We start from the raw sequence: 23,778 nt of genomic DNA, 5'->3' as shown, positions 1-23,778 counted from the left end.
AAACTTCCAAACAGTTGTGACAGAGTGATACACTAACATCAAATGACCAGCATCTTTGAACCTGCCTTGGAAATTCTCTACTTTTGCAGAGAGTATAAGCACTATCCTTGATCAACAGAATCTTCCTTACAGTTTGTCCACCAACAGTTCTTCTCTCATTTCAGCTCGTTGGTACAGATACATTAAGGAAGAATTGTTGACTAGCTTGTTGTCGAAGCCAGAATATTAACTGCCACAGAACCAGTGACTGTTCCAGGAATGAAGGTACAAATCACAAATTTCTTAATTACATTGTTCTTGCACCTTCTGGATCCCACTTCCTCACGCTGAAAAATGTCTGCTCAATATTGTGTCATTCCAATTGAAAAAAAAAAAAAGAAAAAAAAAAGTGATGGACGGCAGGGAAACTTCTTTACATGGAACTGTCGATTACTTTCAGAAGTCTTGACAGGAAGATAAGAAGAACGTACCTTCATATGGAACTTTTAAGACAATTTCATATGCAAGATGGTATGCATCTGCTAAACATAATTACTAGTCAGCATTTAGCAAGTATTTATACATTAATAAGTATTTGTACATTACATTATTCATCAGCCTGTTAAAAGTCTATTGGCAGACTGCACTTTTAGGAGATGCTCATACACGATTCCATTCTTATGACCTATTTCCTTCTATGACTTCTTCAATAGACCTTTCTCTATCTAGGGCAGCATTTGTTTCATGCATCAAGCATAATTCATGTATCTACTCCAGAGGACAGGCCACATCGAGGTCATTTGCTTCTTCCGGACTGCATACAACCATTATACATTTAACAGGACGCATTATTGCATCAGATGGTTTTCTTGAAACATTAATATCGATCAAGTCTATCAGTGAATTAAGGTCACAAATAGCATCAGGCAGAGCCATATTCTTGAAGCAGGATCGAAAATCTTCCTGGTTGATTGTGATACTTTTTTTTCAGATGCTTCAACTGAACTCCTTATCAAGTAGCCCCACATCCTGACATTCTTGGTCAGATTAGTCATCCATCCACACTATATGGCCATGAAATTTGTAAAAAGATTGCAACAACACTTCTGTAGGCTAGGGAATTGGAATGTTAGGCCTCAAATTCGTGATGGCTAGACTCCCCAAGACGAGATGATTACCGTTAGGTACTCTTAATTTTGTGTGCATGCAAATTTCCAGATTATGTAATATGTAATTTGAAAGAAATCTTTAGGCAAGTAGTAGAAGAAAACCTTTATGTTTCTGTAGAATTGATTATTTAATTAATTGTATTCCAGGATAGTCAAAACCCTCTAACTTTGTATCTATTGCAGAATAAAATCACCTTATGTACAGCTAATATTGAAGCTCAAAGTATTGAGAATGGCATTGGAGTTGTAAGGGATGGATGGGAGTGGAACTGCATGCATGTCACATGTGAGTTAACTAAGTTGCAACTGCAAGCGGCTGTATTTTCTGAAGAAGAAACACATTTTCATGTCTAAATCCTTTTTGTCATTATCTTTTACCAATTTCTAGACAAAGGGCAGCTTGCTATTATTTGTATTCTTGACTTTCATCATTGTTCAACATAGTCGAGCATTATTACAGATGGTTTCTAAGTGATTTTTTCGGTTATTTGGATGGCTGAGTCAAGCAGCTGAGGCACCAATCTTGGCATTAAGACCCCCCCCCCCCCGGTCCTTTCTTTTCTGGTATGGTACAGGTCACTCAAAAACAATATTGAAAGAGCAGAATCGACCCTTCCTTTTTTTTTTTTTTCCATTATTCGAGTCCTCATCCCAAAAGCAGAATAGTAAATGTTCATTTGGGTCCATCAAAGATCTAAAGCAGATCTATTCAAGTGCATAGATGTTGATGCTAGACAGGGCCGGCCAACTTCTACCAAAATTTTGAGCGTGTTAGAACATCTTCAGGGAAAAGGCAAAACAAAATTCTAGACCTTCATGTTACTCAAAGAATTCTGACCAAAGCAAAACATGAAAGAAAAAGCATTATTCTTTATCATTTCTTTTGGCCAACTGAAAGAAAAAAGAGAACGAATTTTTGGTGTTTTATCGATACCCTCTCCATTTTATAAGATCGCTGTACGGTCTAAGAGCGTTCACAATGAATCCAACCAAAAATAAACGACATAAACGAGTATTAGAGAAACTTATGTGTCGCTCTAGTGTAATGTATGCAACCACTATCTGAGTTATTGAATCCAACCATGTCATGAGAGCTGACTTATGGGATTTTGACACATATAGGCTTTGACATGATGATCCGTGTATTAAAGACTTTACACGGACATCCATTTTCAGACCGAAGCAAAGTAAGAACCACGAATTGGTTTGAGGAGATTCACATGTGCCTCATGGCGCCATGATTGTGCAAAGACCGGCCATACATGGTCGGCGCCGCCTACCCCCTGCAACAAATACATGGCATTGACGCCATAAACTCCTCTCTCTACTTCTCAAGTCTATTGTGACATTATGGCTTCACCAAAACCTTCATTGGTTGATTAGAAAGCCCATGTTTCGTTCTGTAAAGCCTGTTATTTAGGATTGAGACCATCCTATGCAAAGGAGATTGAGGAAATAATTCCATTCTTACAAAGAATCTAAGGGAATTCTATGGATTTGATCAACCAACTTGCAGACCGTATAGATGTTTTATGGTGTTGGTTGATACGCAAACACACTGGTCACGTGTTGTGCCATTATCCACTCGTAATGCTGCTTATACTACATTCCTAGCACATAACATATGGCTACGGGCTCACTACCGAGATCATCTCATTCAGTCAATTTGACTTGATAATGCTAGAGAGTTTACATCGACAATTTTCGATGACTATTGCATATCATTGGGTATCGATATCAAGTATCATATTCCCATGTACACACCTAATTGGTCTCGCGGAAAAGCCACCATTAAACGACTACGATGGTAGCCCGGACATTGGTAATGCACACCAATATTTCCGCTTGGGTTATGCAATATCGCATGCAGCTATGCTAATTCATCTACGACTCATAGCAGCCGCTCAACTTTTATTTGCGTTACAGCTAGTGACTGGGTTCGAGTCTAATATCTCGTATTTATGCATATTTGAGTGTGCGGTTCATGTGCCAATTGCGCCGCCACAGCGCATCAACATGAGTCATTGCAACGAATGCATATATATATATATATTTGTTGGACATGAGTCTCCAACTATAAGTCCGCTATGTAGAACCCTTGACAGGCGATCTCTATTTCGCTGGATTTGCGAATTGTCACTTTGATGAGACAGTCTTCCCGTCGTTAGGGGGAGATTAGAACGTCAATGTTCAACAGGAACGACATGAATTGTCGTGGTCTGTCCCCACTATGTCTCATCTTGATCCCCTAAAAGTGACGAGATCACATATACCTGCTGCAAACATGCCTGCAAGGATTGATGTCCCCACAAGAGGACATGGTGCCACCCAGAGAAGATGGGAACTGCACCACTACCATGGATGGTAGTATGGTGACGCCACAAAGGTGGCATAATGGCGTCATAGGCCATGGGTTCCGCTAGAGAGAGTAGGAGACCCATAGGTTTGATGGATTCTCGCCCTAAGAAGAGAGCCAGTTTGGCACAACTTGATCCATTGATCATTGATACTCAAAATCCGTCTCATGAGAATATTTTGGATTGTGGTTATGTCCAAGAGACATCGTTGGGGGACACCTCAATGTTAGAACCAATTCATGAGAATATAGAGATCTCTACGAACTACACTAGTGTACATGAGGACGTGGAATTATTGAGACCAATGACATCGAACTTTACTCTGTTGAAGAATGCCAACGTAGAGAAAATTGGCTTAAATGGAAAGATGCGATCCATGTTGAATTGGATTCACTAACGAAGAGGAAGGATTTCGGGCCTGAGATGCCAACACCTCTTAACATAAAACCTATTGACATAAATAGGTCTTCGTTGGATAGCATGATGAGAAAAAGAGATGGTAATCTCACCTTATGGCGCAAGGTTCCTCACAACGCCCTGGAATCGACTACGAGAAGACATATTCTCTCGTAATGGATGTCATTGCACTCCATTACCTTGTCAGTTTGGTAGTTTCCAAATAACTGAACATGCAGCTTACGAATGTGGTCACTACGTATCTCTATGGGGATCTAGATACAGAATATAATGAAGGTTCTTGTGGACTTTATTTACCCAAGTCAAGTGGCTCTAGACCACGGAGCGCATTTGCAACGAGGTTCAAATGCTCACTAAAATGACTACTTGATTGGGAAGGGATATAATGAACTATGCCCACGCGTTTCCATGACAAGTTCCGGATTTGCAATTGTCGCGGTTTATGTTGATAAACATAATTGGAACCCTTGAGAGTTAAGGGAAACCGCTGAACATCTGAAATCCGAGTTTGAGAGGAATGACCTTGGGAGAACACGGTTTTGTCTAAATTCAGAACTTGTATACCGTGTCAAGAGACATTTCTGATAAAGTCAAAGATGTACCATGGTCGTCCGTAGTCTTGGCCCTAAAAGGGATCCGTTTCGTCCCAGGGATGATGACGAAGACGTGCTAATAGCAGAAGTGCTTACTTATGTACAATAGGCGCATTATTGTACTTAGCACAATACAAGACCGGACACCTCAATTATTATGAACTTGTTGGCTAGATATAGCTCCGCGCCAACGCAACTCCATTAGATTGGTATAAAGACAATCTTTCGATATTTGAGAGGTACGATTGATATGGGCTTGTTCTATCCCTACAGAGAAAAGAGATGACGGAAGTGTGGGATCGGACCCCACAAGGCAAAATGCCACCTTCCGTGCTCCTCCTTCCCTCCATCAAAATGACAACAAGCATTTCTAAATATTGAAGTGAACCAAATCCGATCAGAGGATAATGTAGCGGACTTATTTACTAAGTCGTTACCAAAATCCACTTTCGAGAAACATGTGAAGAGCATCGGATTGAGAAAGTTATCCGAACTCCCATGATTGTAGCAATCATGGGGAGATATTGACATCATGGGGGAGGCATGATGTCTACATGTTCGATCTCGAAGAGTGAAGGACGTGTTGTGCTCTTCTTGTCCTTTGACCAGGGTTATTTTTGTCCCACAGGGTTTTTGTTACATGGCAAGGTTTTTAACGAGGCAACGATCAAAGCGTCATCACCAAGTTTGAGCGGCACAAGGGGTAGTGTTGAAGGATGTCGACATAGTGTGCCTCTACAAACTAGGGTTTAGGATTGTAATAGGAAAGTGTTATTGGTATTCAATTGTATTCGGATTCTCTTACCTTTTGTATACCTTGTAACTCCCTATATAGGGGCTCCTATTATCAATAATAAACACACAATTCTATTCTCCTACAACATATCATTTCTTTTGGCCAACTGAAAGAAAAAGAGTACGAATTTTTGCATGTGGGCATCCTTTTCTTAATTTAGTTTACCTGTTATAGAAGGTGGGTATCTTCGTTGGAGAAGTTTTGCCTTTTTTGCCTTGTCGACAAAGTTATGTATCAGCGATCTTATAAAATGGAGAGGGTATCGATAAGTTGCCTAGTCAATCAAGACGATAGCACACTCATTATCCTACATTATCCTTTCCTTTCAGTCTTCCATTTTCGATTACTCACAATTCTCAAACCCTAGCTAGCTATTTCAAGAACATGGCTGGAATACTAGTTGACGTTCTGTTAGAGCGTTTGGCTACGCTAGCCCTTGACAAGGTCGAACGCGAGCTGAAGCTGGTGAGAGGGGTTAAGCAAGAAATCAAAAATCTCACCAAGAAACTCAAAGCTATTCGAGCTGTACTGGAGGACGCAGAGCAGAGGCAAGTGATGGAAGCCAGCGTGAAAGATTGGCTGAATGAGCTAAATGATGTTTCCGACGACATGGATGACGTGCTGGATGAGTGGATCACTAGAGTTCTCATGCATCAATTGGAGAACCAAGAAAAACAAGGTGCAAATGCTCTTGCTACTACTAAGAAGAAGGTATGCTTTCCCTTTCCTTCCTCTTGCTTTCGCTTCGGCCAAGTCAATCAGCTATTTCGTCGTCACGAAATTGCTGCGAAGATAAAAGAGCTAAATGAAAGTTTAGATTTGATTGATCAAAACAAACAAAGTTTTGGCTTTCATCAAAACACCACTAGGGTCCCCGAACTACCTCAACGACAAAAAACTACTTCTCTTCCCAATATTAAAACATTTGGTCGAGATAAGGAGAAAAACCTCATAGTTAGCAAGTTGATAAGTGAGAGTAGTCAAGAAAAGGAAGTTCCTCTTATCATCCCTATTGTAGGGATGGGGGGAATGGGGAAAACAACTCTTGCTCAACTTGTTTATAATGATGAAAATGTCAAATCTCATTTTGACAAGAGAATATGGGTCTGTGTCTCGGACCCTTTTGAAGAGATCAAGATTGCTCAAGCTATCATTGAAGAAATAGATAAAGATAATAGTTCAAAAAGCTCAAATGTGTTGCAAACCCTGACGCAATGTATAGATAAATTGATTGAGGGTAAAAAGTTTCTCCTAGTTTTAGATGATGTTTGGAGCCCAAACTCTGATCAATGGGAAGAATTGATCAAACCTTTACGTAATGGTGGTATAGGAAGTAGGATATTGGTGACCACTAGAAAGGAGGAGGTTGTTACTTTAATGAAAGCAACAACTCAATTGATCCATTTGAAGGAGTTGGGTGAAGCATTTTGTTTGTCATTGTTCTATTACAGTGCAGACATGGATGAGAGTAGTGTGTCCACCGAGTTTAAAAATATTGGATCAGAGATTGTGAAAAGGTGCAATGGGTTGCCTCTTGCTGCAAAGACATTAGGAAGCCTCATGCGTAATAAGAAAAAGATTCATGAATGGCAAGCTGTTTTAAAGAGTAAGACATGGGAATTGAAAGAGATTCAACAAGATGTTTTTCGACCACTACTATTAAGTTATCATGATTTGAGTCCAGCAACCAAACGTTGTCTTTTGTATTGTGTTACATTTCCAAAAGATTATGTGTACAATAGGAATTGTTTGATTGAGTTGTGGATGTCGCAAGATTATTTGAATGTCAAAGAAAGTAAAGAAAAGATAGTGGTTGGTCAAAATTATTTTGATGACTTAGTAATGCGGTCATTTTTTCAAGATATTGAGGATGTTCAGTTTGAGTATGGAAACATAAAATGCAAAATTCATGATATTGTACATGACTTTCTACAATATTTGACAGAAAATGAATGTTTGATTTTGGATTTTGAGTTGGATGCTAGTAAGAGAAGAGATGTGTCAAAGGATAAAGTTCATCATTTGACCTTAGTGCATGCAACCGAGGGTGATTCTCTGCAAACTTTTCTCCCTAATTATAAAAAATTACGTACCTTGATAGCTATACAATCATCCGAATATTCCATTGGCCCAATATTTGAGTTGATAGTACAATTGAAATGCCTTAGAACATTAGACTTGCGTGGTTGGCGGGGGAAGGGTTGTCTCAAAGAAATTCCCGAGACGATAGGTGGATTGATACATTTGAGGTATCTCGATTTATCTGAGAATTTGGGGTTGGAGGAATTACCCAGCGCCCTGGGCAGTTTATACAACCTGCAAACCTTGCGACTTGTTCGTTGCGTGAATCTGAAAAAAGTAGATGTCCGAAGGCTGATTAACTTGAGGCATCTTTATGTTGAAGGCTGTTGGGAGCTAAAGTTAATTGAAGGGATTGAGAAATTAACAGATCTGCAAAGGCTAGATCAGTTTGTTGTCCCAATTATCGGTGGTGATGAAGGAAACAAGTTGGAACATCTGAAAGACTTGAACCAGCTTCAAGGGAGTCTTGCTATTCGTATTCTGGGAAATCCAAATATGGCGGAGAATGCAGCAGCAATCATGGTGAATAAGGCTCACCTCCTGGAATTGAGACTAGAGTTTTACTCGGTTGATGAAGGAAAGCATGGAGAAATTATGAATGGCTTAGAGCCGCATCCAGATTTGGAATCTTTATACATCTGGTTTTATAAAGGTGGCGCCTTCTCCCATTGGTTGTCGTATTTACACAGCTTGAGAATGCTCATCCTTGAGACTTGCACGGAATGTGGGGTTTTGCCTCCTTTAGGGAAACTGGCGTCCCTTGAATCATTGCATATTGTGCAACTCCATGGAGTCTCAAAGGTAGGAGTTGAGTTTTTGGGAATAGATGATGGGCAAACCTCCTCATCGTCTTCCATTTTCATATCATTCCCCAAGCTTAAACAACTCGGCTTCTACAACATGGGGCCATGGGAAGAGTGGGTAGGAGTGGAAAATAATAATATTACAATCATGCCATGCCTCTCTCAATTGACAATTGGGTACTGCTACAAGCTAAAAGCACTGCCGGACTTCCTGTGGGAGACACCACTACAGAAATTGCACATCTTTAGATCTCCAATTCTCCAAGACCTTTACAGACAAGGAATAGGTGAGAAGTGGGCCAAGATCCCAACCATCGTGATAGAAGACTAATCTGGATGACGCATCTCAAAGGTACATTTGATACAGTTGCTTCATTTAATTAATGGGATATTTCTTATTTGGATGTGTAATTTCTCCATCATTCGACACATTCCAGGCTTCAGCTTCTCTTGAAACAAGCACAGTTCTCTATCATTCGTCATATTTCAACCTGGTGAGCTTAATATGTGCACTTATCTGTTATTATTTTTATCACATGCATGGGACTCCTAGTTATATAATTGAATCATTTCTTTTACCATTATGTATTCTAGGGATGCATGTCCAATGGAAGTCAATATTGGAGCTAGGGGACAAGGGAACATCAATTGAGCATCAGGCATTGTCTTCCCCCCTACCCTTCAGATACATCAGTGATTAGTTGAGCATGAGCTAGCAGAGTTATAGCATAGACCAAACCTAGGAGGGTACGAAAGAGGTCAAACACTTGAGGTGGTCATACATGTGCTTCCTCAGATCGATGCTCAACTTTCTATCAATTTTAGCCGTATTCACCTTGATTTTTTCAGGATACAGGTAACTTCAATGCTCTGATTTTTATGCCCAGTCTCTGTATTTATTAGCAAAACTAAGTAGCTTTTATACAGCAGATGATCATTCATGCCCACGTGAATAGCTAAAGGGATTCTTGGACTTCCAATTCCAATACTAGATGATCTTCACCACTAAGGTTTGTTTTTCTTTTGTGCTGACGTTCCAGATAGGGAATTCCCCTTAAATCTTTTGACAGTTGGTAGTTTATTGATTTTCTTCTGTAAACCAAGTTATAGATAAGTCCTCTAATTATGTATCTATTGTAGATGTGAACCGCACCAGGCTGCTTGTACTGCTCGTATTGAAGCTGCATGCATAAGCATTCATCATGGCATCTGAATTTGGGAAACTGCATAAGTACCAACTTGTAGATTATATTATAACTTGAAGTTCTTGGTTTTCAAGTTGGACTATTAGCAAGTCTCGTAAAACCTTTTGATTAATTACATGGACCGAGGACGGTCTAGTCAAGAATATCAATCTCTTCCATTGTCTGGACTTTATTAGACTTACTGGGAAGCTATGCAAGGTTATGACAATGAGCTGTCATTGGAGAAGTTAAACTTGGGATTGTTCCTTTGGTCTAAGTAGGTTATGCTAGCTTGTGTATCCTTCTGCTCGTCTAAGTTATATTGTCATTGTTTATATAGGTACATAACTCCTGCCATAGAATTCTAAATTTGCATGTTTTAGTATATTTGGTGTTTATCAGTAATTAGCAAGGAAAAAGAAGTGAGAATATTGATGCATTATATAGACATGAGAATGATGCATCAGATGGTTTTCTTGAGAGATTAATGTTTGAGTGTGATATAGGTGATCATGACTGTCAGGAGCTTAAGAGGTTACAAACAGCACCAGTTAGAGACATGTTCTTAAAGCATTGAAAGAAGGCATGAGGTTACTGAAGGCTGCCAGTTTGAAGACCTTCCTGTTTGGTTATGATACTCTTCTTCCTCTAATGCTGGAACTTGGGTCCCTATCAAGTACATTTTAGAAAGATTGCAAGCACCCTTCTGTGTATGGAATTGGGAGGTTCGGCTTCAAAGTTCTGTTGGTTAGACTCCTGAAGATGAGATGACCCTCAGGTACTCTTCATGTTGTGTGGAAAGTTCCAGAATAATTCAAAAGAAATCTTTAGGTAGCATAACAAAACCTTATGTTACCTAGAATTATCATTTTCTTTTGATTCAAGATATAGTCAAGTCTAACTAATGTTAGTATTGCAGAAGAAAATCGCACCAACGTACATGTACAGCTCACACTGAGGCTTCATTTAGAATGGCCTTGGAGTTGCAAAGCTGATGGGATGCTAATATGATAAGCTGTCTATGTCATAACCTAAAGTTCTCAGTTCATGTGTGTTTGTGGCACATATATGGCTCTGTAAGACTGTGACTGTGAGACTGAGTTAAGGATCATAGATTGCTTTAACTTTTTGGTTATTTGGGTGCACCTAGGTTGGACTGTTGGAGCAATGCATCTGAGGCACCAATCAGACCTACATTTGACAAGCTGTGGGGTGGCCATGATAGATGAAAGAAGGGTAATTTGCTTGTAGACACAAAGCCTGCTTCATTTACTTTTGTTTCCCCTCGTCACTAGGAGATTAATTCCTTTTTGCAGAGGATTGGGCAAGTACTCATGCATCCAATATTTGATTGGGAGCCCAGCCCAGGTCTCCGTTCCCTATTCCTTTTTGCTGATACGAATTTGCCTGTATGCTGATCTCTACTTGTGCAGAGAGGATAATCAAGGTATGAGTAACAGATTTTTTTATTATTTTACATTTAGATAAGTTGATTTTAAGGAAAATATATAGATAGAGAATTATAGGGTGCAAGATTGTTATATGTGCTGTCATTCCAACTGAAAAACAGTGATGAGCAGAGAAAATTCCTATAGAAATCTGTAAAGTAACATGACTATCAAAACTTCTACTGATATCAAAAAACTTTTATGGACTTTCTAGTACTAATTATTTACAGTATCATAGGCCTGTTACAAGTATACTATCAAAACAGCTACATGCCTGTATATACTTGCTTGAAGTTCTTGAGTTTTGAGTGTCTCTGGCATTGGCTTGAAATTCTTGCAACCAGCTTTATTTGATTCATATCTGTTTCTTTCAAAATCATCTCTTACTATTTAAGACAAGTGTGTCTTCATATTCACATTATTTTAAGCAAGTTTCTTACCGTAATCCAATTAATATATTGCAGGTGCAGTCAAACCACCATTCCTTGCGGTAGAATGTCAAGCAACAATATTACAACATGCAATTACAAACTTATTTTGTATCACCTATTTGACTGATGGATGAGGCAGGCTATCTTACCTAAACTAGGTAATTTTTCATAACCATCTTAAGTAAGCCTATGTTACAAACTAGACTGATCCCATGGCATGAAATAGTTGTGTTATTGGCTTAAGATATTCGAGGTGTGGAAGAAAAGAGTGGATATGACCATGAGGTCCATTCCATGAAAATTCACTTTTGCCATGTTTTGAAGACTGAGATTAGCATTTAGCCCATTGCTGCAACAATGTTGTTCCACATAGATTTATGAGTTCAACTTATTATCTATTGGGTTCGGTATCACAGATTGCTTTTAACCTTTTGGTTAATTCGATGTATTATGGATGGAGCCTAGCCAAGCAGCTGAGGCATCTCTTCGAGTGTCTCAACTTTATTAGGAAGCTGTGCATGGTTTTGAGGTGTGAGGTGTGACTATGAGCCATCATAGAAGATTGTTCAACTTGGGATTGTTTCTTTGGTCTACCTAGGTTGTGCCTGTGTCTTTACTGCTGATTATAACTTATATCTTCATATACTGTTAATAATATTCCGTTTCCTCTGACGCAAGTTGTTTAGAATTTATTATTTTCTTTTGATTCAGGTTACTAAGTCCTCTGATTTTGTATCAAATGTAGAAGAAAATCGTACCAAGATACATGTAAAGCTAATATTTACCGATGCTGGAAGCATTTAGAATCGCCTTGGAGTTGAGAGCCTGATCGAATTGTACTTTGGTAAGCTATTATATGATTTATATCATAAGTTCATAACTGGTGCCTTGCGGCATGGAACTGCTGTTACTTGTGACTTAAGTTGCAACTGCATGCAGCTGTATTTTCTGAGAAATGTCTACTCGCTTTTTATTTGTATACAATTTACTAGAGAGCATTTGTTTTGTCTGTATTATTGACTCTGAACATTGTTCTGTTAGATTATGAGTAGCGCACTAAATCGAGCATCAGAGATTGCTTTTAACTTTTATTGGTTGTTTGGTTGTACCTAGATGGAGGATGGGAATAATGATCTGCCAATATCTGATAGTAATCCCAGCTCGACCAACTTCCAAACACGTCTCACTTCCCTATTAATGTGACAGAGTGATAGACTGAAATCGAATCACCGACATCTTCGAACCTGCCTTAAAGATTCTGTACTTATATGCAGAGAGGATAAGCACTACATCTTCCTTCATCAACAGAATCTTCCCTGTAGTTTGTCCGCCAAACAAAGACAGCACGAGCTGAAATGAGTGAACTGTTGACTAGCTTGTTGTCAAAGACGGATACATTAACTGCCACCGTACCAGTGACTGTTCCAGGAATGAAGGTACGAATAACAAACATCTTCATTACATTGTTCTTGCACCTTCACATCAGTTGAGCATCAAGCATTGTCTTTGTAGCTATTAGCTAGGCAGCTCATGGCTTCCTCACATACTGAACTGAACTCCCTATCAGCTTTAATTACTTCTGCGGCTTGATTTCTTAAACATACAGCTAATTGCAGAGCAGTGTGATTACTATATATGTTTGTCTGCAATGTCTGATTTGTGTATGAAGTCTCTGGGCTTATTAGCCAATTTAAGTTGCTTATATACAGGAAATGATGATTCTCGGTCATGTATAGAGCTGAAAGGATTCTGGACTTCTCAAGGACAAGATGATCCTCACCTCCTCAGGTTTGTCTTTCTCTTGCACTGACATTTCAGATACAAAATTTTCAATAAATACTCGGATAGTTTATAAATTGTAATTGATTATCCTCTTCAAATTCAGGTTATACAATTCTTCTATTTACATAATTTGGCATATAGTGTAGATGCTACTACATTGAAACTTGAAGCATTAAGAATGGCATTGGAGTTTATGGGATGCTAATTTGGTAAGCTGCATATAATTATAATAATAGCATAACTTGAAGTTCTTCGTTTTCATGCTGGAGTGATTAGCTATGTTACTAATTTCTTTTTACCTTTTTCATTAATCAGATACCGAGGTTGGAGTAGCTTAGTCAGGCAGCTGAGCATCTTATCTAATTATGTATATATTGTAGATGAGAATCGCACCAGGCTACTTGTACTGCTCATATTGAAGCTTGATGCATTCAGAATGGCATCAGACTATCAGAGTTTGGTAAGCTACGTGCATACCTTTTTGTATATTATATCATAACTTGAAGTTTTTGGTTTTCAAGTTGGACTGATTAGCTATGTCACAGAAAATCTTTTGGTTAATCACATGGGCCGATGATGGAGCTGAGTCAAGAGCATCTCTTCCAAGCGTCTGGACTTTATTAGAGTTATTGGGAAGGTATGCAAGGTTGTAACAATGACCTGCCATCGGACAATTTAGACTTGAGATTGTTCCTTTGGTCTATACTAGATCCTGCTAGCTTGTGTGACCTTCTGCTGATTTAACTTCTAATAGGAGATTCTCTTTTGCAGAGGATGGGGCAAATGAGCATGCATCCAATACTTGATCGGAAGTCAAACTGCTATTCGTCAAGTTACCCAACTCTGAAATTCACCCTCTCAGTCTACTTCACAAGTTTCCTGAACCAGCTCTGAGTAGAGAGGGTCTTGGGGAAGGATGGAAAGGGTTTGTGTACTCTTTGCAAGAGGTTTATGACAAGAATGGTGCTTTGGAGAAGATTCGGAGCTTGAATGGTCACGATGATGGCAACTCGATTTACGAATCTGTTGTGTTGTTCCACAGCAGAGGTGAGGAAAGAGACGGATGCCTAGTCGGAGAGAAGATTTGCTCAGTTTAGGTAGGCAGTCTGAGTTTGGTAACTAGTTGCATTATGACTAGTGAGTAGTTGTAATCACCTATTGATTTACTGTCATTTTGATCGACATTTTATGTAATTACTCAGTATTCAGTATTCTACTTATCAGGCTTTTGCATGAAATTACGTACTCATCCCAACCTCGAGCAGTTTTGAGAATGAGAATGAAGTAATCTTCTGTTCAATTGATGATGATAACTGAATAGAAAATACTTGCAATTTTGACTTTGTTCTGAACTGATGCGCATCTCTCGAGTGCATCAATACACAATCTTTTTTCCAGAAGAAAACCACATAAAAAAAAGAGAGGTGTTGTAGTATAAATGTCTATATCATGTATAAGATAGGTATTTGAGTAGGTGCTTGAGTGTATAATGTAGGTATAGTGACTTGTGTGACAAGCTTTATGCCAAAGGGGAACAAGTATGGCAATCATCATCATCACAGCCACAATGTGAAGCTGCAAATGAAGATGCCACAATGTGAAGCTGCAAATGAAGATGCCATCAAGTTGCATTATTATTTAAGCACTCACACCTCAAATGTATCCCTATAAATACCTCTTTTGTATGAGATGAAAACACACTTGAATCTCCATTCTCTCTGCAACATTACTCTCTCTCTCTCTCTCTCTGTTAATTTACGTTTTTCCTTAAACACGTTATCAGCACGAGCTCCTAGCCCTTGCTAGCCATACCGTGCGCTGCCCCTGCGCTAGTTCCTGTGCAGATCAGCCTGTTTGCACACCCCGAAACATCTTGTTCAGAACCTCTGATCAAAATACTTTCTGCATAAAAGTTGTTCATCTATGTCTCTTCTATCTGATCTCCAAATTTCAGCCTTATTGGAGTGGTTTTGATACCTGTACATCATTTGAAGTCGGAGTTGTTCAGCATGCTGGTTCCTGTGCAGATCAGCCTGCTTGCATGCCCCGAAACATCTTGATCGGTACCTCAGATCAAAATCTTTCCTTCACCAAAGTTGTTCGTCTCTGTCTCTTCTATCTGACCTCCAAATTTCAGCCTTATCGGAGTTGTTTTGGGACCTTCACTATTCCGCCAAAAGCAAGCAGCACCTCCTGCCGAGTCCCTGCGCAGCAGCTGCCGAGCCACCTGCCAAACACTTTTCCGGCGACTTTCCAGACACTTTTCCGACAACTTTTCGGACACTTTTCCGGCGACTTTCCGACAACTTTTCGGACACTTTTCCGGCGACTTTTTGGCAACTTTTCGGTCATTTCCGACAACACTATTTCAAGGTATTCTTTACTAAAAGTTCCTGCTTTTGAGTTTTTATTTATTTTTCTCCTCCTTTTTCTTTTTTCGGGAACTTACAATTAAATAGCGGAATTATAGAAATTCACGCTAAACGAACTAAGAGCGTTCGTAATCAATGAACTAAGAGCGTTCATAATATTCGGACTAAGAGCGTCCGCAAACATCAATTTATGAAATAAAAGCGGAATCGTGGGATTCACGCTAAACGAACTAAGAACGTTCGTAATCTATGAACTAAGAGTGTTCATAATATTCGGACTAAGAGAGTCCGCAAGTATCAATTTATCAACTAAAAGCGGAATCGTGGGGATTCAACCTAAACGAACTAAGAGCGTTCGTAATCAATGAACTAAGAGTGTTCATAATATTCGGACTAAGAGCGTCCGCAAACATCATTGTTTTGGTCTAATCCAAATATTCTTGAAAATTGATTTCTTGGTAGCATAGCTCGGAAATCTTATTATTTTAGTTTTCGTGGAAGTTTAAACTCCGAAACTAATATATCTTCTCTTCCTATTTTTCAGGATGTCGAATGAACCTAGACTCGATTTTCAAATCCTTGACTCAACAGGTTTGGATTACCATAGTTGGAAAACCGACGTTGAGAACCATCTCACATCGAAAGGGATATTGCCCATAATCCAGGCACCAAACGCGGGCCTTGTGTTCCAACGAACACCCATAAAGCATGCACAAGCAATTATCTTGATGCGACGTCATATGGACAAAGCACTCAGATTAGAGTATATGTCCATTAAAGATGCAAAGGACCTATGGGTAGCGCTAGAAGAGCGCTTTGATAATATCCAAGATTCCCTCCTCCCTGACTTGAAGGTTCAGTGGAACAATATACGCTTCTCCGACTTCAAGTCTGTTGCTGAATACAATTCAGAAGCTCTTTGGCTAAAAGCCATGTTGAAGTTCTGTGAAAAACCTCTCACAGAAGAAGACCTAATTGAGAAGACTCTCTCCACCTTTCCCGTCGTAGCAATTATACTATCAAAGCAATATCGCATTGAATTCAATGCTGGACGACTTACGAGGTTCAATGAGCTCATCAATATTTTGTCGGTAGCTGAGAAGCACGACAACATCCTCGTAAAGAATTATAATTCAAGGCCCGTTGGAACCAAAAACGTTCGTGAGGCGAATTATAATGCACCCAAGAGAGGGCACAAGGAGCGGTACCCTAATAACAGGGGACAAGAAGGACGAATGGGTCCATATAACCGCCCCAATAAAGAAGGAAACCGCAACTTTAGAGCGGACACACGTGGTGGAAACTACACACGTGGGAGAGGTGGATACAGTAGCAACATGGGCCGAGGATATGGTAACAATATGGGCCGTGGAGGTCGCACCATGAGACGTGGTAGTAGCAGCAACCCTCCGAGGGAATATCCACAACGTGGACAACCTGCACCTCAAATGAAGGGAGGTAACCACAATGACATGTGTTATCGATGTGGATCAATTGAGCATTGGCTCAAGCAATGCCATGCAAGTACCTAACTAGCTGAAAGCTACAAGGAGTATAGGCAATTGAGAGAGCAAGAAACCAATCCTACTGAAGATGAAGATATCAATCTTGCTGAAGATGAAGATGGTGAAGATATCACTCTCACCACTGAGGACTTCAAAGCTGCAAATAAAGAGTACGAGGATGCCGCAGACTTTTATTAGAATAGTCTTTTCTATTTTCCAATAAACGGCAAATGTGCCTTAGTCAATAAATAACAATTGTATTGACTCTTTCTCATGTGGCGTACCCAATGAAGTATGATGTCTAGGAAAGTAATTGAGATCTGGGTATTTAAGCGAGCCTCGCTCCACCAACATCTCTCTACTTCCCTGGTCATATTTCAATGGAATTACCAAACGGATTGAGCAATTACAATTTGTATAAATTTGATTTTATTTTGGAATAGACTTTGGAAACTTTGATGTAATCATTGGCTATTAATAAAGTGTCGCATTATTATTCAATGTCATGGACATGTGTTAAATTTCGAACTTTATTACTTGAAAGATATAAGAGCCAATGATTTTTATGTGGAAACACATTGTAAGAATGGACAAGAGTTCCTTTGCATCGCCTCTAATGACTACGGACATAAACGAGTATTAGAGAAACTTATGTGTCGCTCTAATGGGTTGCATGCAACCACTATTCGAGTCATTGAATCAAACCATGTCATAAGAGATGACTTATGGGATTCTGACACATATAGGCTTTGGCAAGACCGTTTGGGATATCCAGGTCGTGATATGATGTTCCGTATATTAAAGACTTCACGGACATCCATTCCTCAAAACGAAAAGAAGTACGAACCAAAGATTGGTCCAAAGAGTTACTTCGTTTTGCAAAGCTTGCTCTTTAACAAAGATAGGATCGAGACCATCCTATGCAAAGGACACTAAAGAAAATACCATTCTTACATTTATGGACCTATTCAACTAACTTGCGGACGTTTAAATATCTCATGATGTTGGTTGACACGCAAACACACTGATCACGTGTTGTGCCATTATCCACATGTAAAAGCTACGTATGCTATACTCCTAGCACAAATCATATAACAACGGGCTCACTCCCCGGATCATCCATTCAGTCAATTGGGTTTTGACTATGCTAGTGAGTATACATCGAAGATTTTCGATGGTTATTGCAAAGGGACTGATGTTGGACATCACATTCCCATATACACACCTAAATGGTTTCGCAGAAATAACTACGATGGTAGTTCAGACATTGGCAATGCGCACCAATCTCCTTATATCCACTTGGGGTGATGCAATATCGCATACAACTATGCTAATTCCTCTACGACCTACCGCCACTCAATGTATCCCTGCGTTACAGCTAGTGACTGGGTACAAATATTTTGTACTTACGCACATTCGAGTGAGCCATTTATGTGCCAATGTGAGCAATTTATGTGCCAATTGCGCTGCCACAGCGCCTCTGGTAGGTCCTTAAAAACAAGTGAGCAACTTGGTTGGATTTGAGACTCCAACAATCGTCCGCCACTTAATGCCCTTGCCAGGCGATCTCCTTACCGTTTGATTTACGGATGTCACTTTGATGAGACAGTCTTCCCGTCGTTAGGGGGAGATAAGAACATGAATGGTCAGCAGGAACGACAGGAAAAGTCGTAGCTTGTCCCTACTATGTCTCATCTCGATCCCTACCTATTGAAGTGACGAGATCACACACATTTGCTGCAAAAATGCCTGCAAGGAAGGACGTCCCTACAAGAGGACGTAGCGCCACCCTACACAGAGGTAGGCAAGGCGCCAACGCCATAGAAAGTGGCACTTTGGCGTTATAGGCCATGGCCCCAGCTAGAATGCGTGGGAAGCCCGTGGATTCGAAGGAGACTTTGGCATCCTTGGATCATCGACACTCAACATCCGTCTCATGAATATCTTCCAGATTATGGTTATCGTTGGGGGACACCTCAACGTCAGAACCTATTCCTGAGAATATAGAGCTCTATGAAATTACACTAGTATACATGAGACGTGGAAAAGAAACTCCATCATAATTGATGATGTAGTTGCGCATGAGTTTGTTGAAACCAATGATATCGAACCACACTCCATTGAAGTATGAATACCAACGTAGAGAAATTGAGCCTAAATGGAAAGATGCAATCCAGATTAAACGAAGAGGAAGGTTTTTGAGCCAGTGATGCCAACACCTCCTTACATAAAACCTATTGATTAATGGGACTTCGTTAGAAAGCGTGTTGAGAAAACGAGATGGCAATCTCGCCTTATGGCGCAAGGCTTCTCACAAAACGCACTGGAATTAACTACGATGAAACATATTCTCTCGTAATGGATGACATTACATCCACTACCCTGTCAGTTTGGTAGTTTCCAAATAACTGAACATGCAGCTTATAAATGTGGTCACTACGTATCTCTATGGGGATCTAGATACGAAATATACATGAAAGTTCATAGTGAAACTTTATTTACCCAAATCAAGTGGCTCTAGGCCACCGAGCGCGTTTGCAATAGAGTTGAAACGCTCACTAAAGTGACTACTTGATTGAGAAGGGATATGCCCGCGCGTTTCCATAACAAGTTTCGGATTCTATTGCGATTTTCATGTTGGACATGATCTTTATTAGAAGCCCTTAAAGAGTTAAGGGAAACCGCTGAACACTTGAAATCCGAGTTTGAGATGAAGGATTCTTGGGGAACACGATTAAGCCTCGGTTTTTGAATTTGAGCACCGTGTTGATAGATGCTTAGGCATTTTGACGAGGTCAAGCCTTCAAGCACCTCATGATCATTCGTAGTCTTGATCCTGAAAAGGATCCTCTTCGTCTAAATGGATGATCGGACGAAGATGTGTTAGAGAGGCTGAAGTGCCTTACTCAAGTACAATAAAGCCCATTATTGTACTTAGCTCAATGCACAAGACTGGACATCTCACTTTGCCATGAACTTGTTAGCTAAAGGTATAGCTCTGCGCCAACGCGACGCCATTAGATTGGTGTAAAAGATATCTTTCGATAACTTGAGATGTACGATCGATATGGGCTTATTCTATCCCTATAGAAAGATGATGGATTCGGACCCATCACACACTAGAAACGCCGCCAAACGCTGGCCTGCGTTTTCTATCTCTACCCCAAAATGACATCAGTGTTTTGGAAGGTTTTGCTGATGTTGGGTATTTCTTGACCCATACAAAGGTCTTCCCAAACTGGTAAAGTGTTCACCATGGGTAAGATCGCGATATCTTGGAGGTCTACAGAATAGACATTAGTCGCTATATCTTCGAACAATGCAGAGATTATTGCTCTTCACGAAGAAGATCATGAATGTATATGGATTGAATCCATAGTTACGCATGTACGAACAGTTGTGGTTAATTTAAAGTCTACCACAGATGAGCCTACAAGCATTTAGGACAATGCTGCTTATTATTGAACGAATGAAGCAAGGCTACATCAAAAGCGACAACACCAAGCATAAATCAGCAACAACTGACTCTCCTCAAAAGATCAATCAGAGGGGGAGATGTCTACACATATGGTCTCGAAACGTGAAGAGTGTGTTGTGCTCTTTTTCCCTTTCGACCGAGGTAATTTTTGTCCCACTGGGTTTTTGTTACTCGACAAGGTTTTTAATGAGGCAACAAGAGAAGCACCACGTTTGGGAGACACAAGAAAGAGTCTAAATCAGGGGGAGTATCCAGAAACATACTCCACACTCAATGCGCGTTGTGCTCTTTTTTTCCTTCGACCAAGGTTGTTTTTTCCCACAGGGTTTTATTACTTGGCAAGGTTTTTAACTAGGCAACTTCGAAGCGCACGGTCTAGACAATACTATTGACATGAAATATCCAAGGGGGAGTGTTGTAGTATAAATGTCTATATCATGTATAAGATAGGTATTTGAGTAGGTGCTTGAGTGTATAATGTAGGTATAGTGACTTGTGTGACAAGCTTTATGCCAAAGGGGAACAAGTATGACAATCATCATCATCACAGCCACAATGTGAAGCTGCAAATGAAGATGCCACAATGTGAAGCTGCAAATGAAGATGCCATCAAGTTGCATTATTATTTAAGCACTCACACCTCAAATGTATCCCTATAAATACCTCTTTTGTATGAGATGAAAACACACTTGAATCTCCATTCTCTCTGCAACATTACTCTCTCTCTGTTAATTTACGTTTTTCCTTAAACAAGAGGAAGTTTTTCTCGCAAAAGACAAAACCTTGAACCTATATATATATATATATAAAGTTGAACAATTATACTGCATTTTATATACACACACTCATTCACTTAATACACATCCCTTCTTTAAAATATTAAACATGTTAAACAAGAATCTAATTTGATTTTCTGCGGAAATTTGAGTTAAAATATCGAGAACTTTTTGAAACTAGGGTTACCGCCTCTGTTTCTAGGGTTTTCTGCAGTGCCGATCTCCGGCTTCAGTAGGTGCTCGACACCTTGCCTCCACACCATGAATTGTTTGATTTGGAATTACCAAGGTATTGTGAACAGAGAAACTCGGCATGCCCTCAAGTTATTGATTCAGAAGCATAAGTCGTGCTTGGTGTTTCTTAGTGAAACCCATTGCACCAAACAGCAGCATAAGACACTCCTTCGATCGGTGGGACTCCCTCACATCGCTCATTTTGATCGGGTGGATAGAGCAGGAGGTCTGGCATTGATGTGGGATGATTCGATCTCTGTCCAGGTAAGAGATGTGAACAGGTATTTCATTGATGCGATGGTGAAAGGGCCAGACAACATGGAATGGCGTTTCACCGGCTTCTACGGGCACCCGAAAACTGGTCAACGCCATGTCTCTTAGGATTTAATGGGATCCTTGGCCCGTGATCCGGCGGAGAAATGGATTGTTGTTGGAGATTTTAACGTTGGACCTGGGGGAAAAGTCAGGCGGTCGGCTTCGAAGTCAAGGCCAGATGCAGGCGTTCCGGCAAGCTTTGTCGGACTGTAACTTGGAGGACATGGGAGCTGCTGGTGGTATCTACATGTGGAGCAGTCCCAGCATCAAAGAGCATTTGGACAGAGGCACTTGTTCACTAGCATGAAGGACAGAGTTTAGTTTCTCTAGGGTGGTGAACTTGCACCCTAGTCATTCTGATCATGTTCCCATTCTTCTGGAGGTGCGTCGTGAGCCGTCGCAGCTGGAGAGAAGGAGAAGGCGGTTCCGCTTTGAGGAAATGTGGTGTGCTCATGAAGGTTTTACACAGAAGGTGGAGGAAGTATGGAGTGAGTCTTATAATGGGAACCCTATGCTTCAGTTATGTCGGAAAATAAGAGGAGTTGGAAACCAGTTGTTGACTTGGGATCGCACTGTTTTCCGAAGCCGGAGGGAGGAGGTGGAGGTAGTTCGCTCACAGCTTAACACCCTATTACAGAAGCCCTTTGATCAAGATGACCAGGAAGCTAAGCAACAACTTTCTAGAAGATTGAACGAATTGATGTCGATAGATGAGACTTACTGGCGTCAACGTTCACGTGCAATATGGCTCAAAGATGGAGATAGGAACTCCAAATTTTTCCATAAGAGAGCCTCTAATCGACAACAAAAAAATTAAGTCAAGGGTCTCTTTGATGACAATGGTGTCTGGCAGGATTCACAGAATGGGATCGATAAAGTTGTTTTGGATTATTTCCAATCCATTTTTAGTTCTCAGCCTTCAGATTTGGAAGCTCAGGAGATGGTACTACAAACCATTGCGCCAAGGGTTACGGATTCAATGAATGAGACCTTATTGGCTCCGTATAGCATGGAGGAGATCCGAGACGCTCTTTTTCAAATGCACCCGTCCAAAGCTCCGGGGCCTGATGGTATGTCTCCTTTCTTTTTTCAGAAATATTGGGACTTGGTGGGTCATGAAGTGAGTAATGCTGTTATGTCTATGTTGACTAAATTGGAGATGTCCCCGGATTTGAACTTTACTCATGTGGTTTTGATTCCAAAAATTAAGGAAGTGGTGAATATGTCACACTTGAGACCCATAGCTTTGTGCAATATCATTTATAAGATTGCTTCCAAAGTTGTTGCTAACAGGTTGAAAAGCTTTCTACCAGCTCTTATTTCCTCTCAACAGAGTGCTTTTGTACCAGATCGCCTAATCTTTGATAATACACTTGTGGCTTCAGAGGTGGCTCACTACATGCATAAATTGAAGCGAGGTCATGAGGGCTTTTTGGCTCTTAAGTTGGACATTAGCAAAGCCTATAATAGGCTGGAATGGAGTTTTTTGCAGAAAATTATGCTCAAGATGGGTTTTGCTAGTCAATGGGTGGAACTGATTATGTTTTTTCTGTCCACGGTACATTATTCCTTTCTCATTAATGGCAATGCCAGGGGTTTCATTGCTCCGCAGCGAGGTCTGAGGCAAGGTGACCCTATCTCACCCTACTTGTACCTGCTATGTGCTGAAGGTCTATCGGCTCTTATTTGTCATGCTGTTTCTAGTGGTCAATGGCAGGGGTTATGCATTTGTGATGGGGCTCCTGTTATTAGTCACTTGCTCTTTGCTGATGATAGCATGTTATATTCCTATGCTAGTCCTCAGGACTGTTATCTTATTCGTCAGTTACTTAATATTTATGAGAAAGCGTCGGGGCAACAAGTTAACTTGCAGAAAAGTAATGTGGTGTTCAGTAGGAGTGTGCTTCCCCACTTGCGCGAAAATATGGCGAATATTCTGGGAGTTCAGATGGTAGACAAGCATGAGAAATTTATCTTTTGCTAGTCCTCGAGCAAAACAAAAGAAACTAACTGCTATAACAAAAGACACGGACCTAATGTCTTCCAAACATCTCAGA

The 23,778-nt window shown here is 40.2% G+C and overlaps 1 protein-coding gene and 1 long non-coding RNA gene across 5 annotated transcripts; both read left to right on the top strand.

The window, feature by feature from the left end:
• Positions 1-5,695: 5,695 nt before the first annotated feature.
• On the top strand, positions 5,696-11,985 carry LOC133726926 (putative disease resistance protein RGA3). Its single transcript, XM_062154570.1, has 9 exons — positions 5,696-8,548; positions 8,634-8,690; positions 8,791-9,052; positions 9,127-9,206; positions 9,337-10,158; positions 10,300-10,616; positions 10,697-10,827; positions 11,293-11,857; positions 11,971-11,985. The coding sequence occupies exon 1, from the start codon at positions 5,696-5,698 to the stop codon at positions 8,525-8,527; it is 2,832 nt and encodes a 943-aa protein (XP_062010554.1). The 3' UTR covers positions 8,528-8,548; positions 8,634-8,690; positions 8,791-9,052; positions 9,127-9,206; positions 9,337-10,158; positions 10,300-10,616; positions 10,697-10,827; positions 11,293-11,857; positions 11,971-11,985.
• A 392-nt stretch (positions 11,986-12,377) lies between these two features.
• On the top strand, positions 12,378-14,291 carry LOC133736308 (uncharacterized). Of its 4 annotated transcripts, XR_009859506.1 has the most exons (7): positions 12,378-12,439; positions 12,534-12,695; positions 12,969-13,047; positions 13,145-13,250; positions 13,357-13,501; positions 13,587-13,678; positions 13,813-14,291. It is a non-coding gene; the product is annotated as an uncharacterized LOC133736308 (long non-coding RNA). The 4 variants fall into 4 exon arrangements; XR_009859503.1 differs by having other exon boundaries at positions 12,382-12,695; XR_009859505.1 differs by having other exon boundaries at positions 12,382-12,695; positions 13,587-13,687.
• Positions 14,292-23,778: the final 9,487 nt, after the last annotated feature.

The sequence above is a fragment of the Rosa rugosa genome, chromosome 1, assembly GCF_958449725.1.
Source record: "Rosa rugosa chromosome 1, drRosRugo1.1, whole genome shotgun sequence".
Classification (NCBI taxonomy): domain Eukaryota; kingdom Viridiplantae; phylum Streptophyta; class Magnoliopsida; order Rosales; family Rosaceae; genus Rosa; species Rosa rugosa.
Note: the sequence above shows the minus strand (reverse complement) of the source record. Positions and strands in the feature narration are given on the sequence as shown.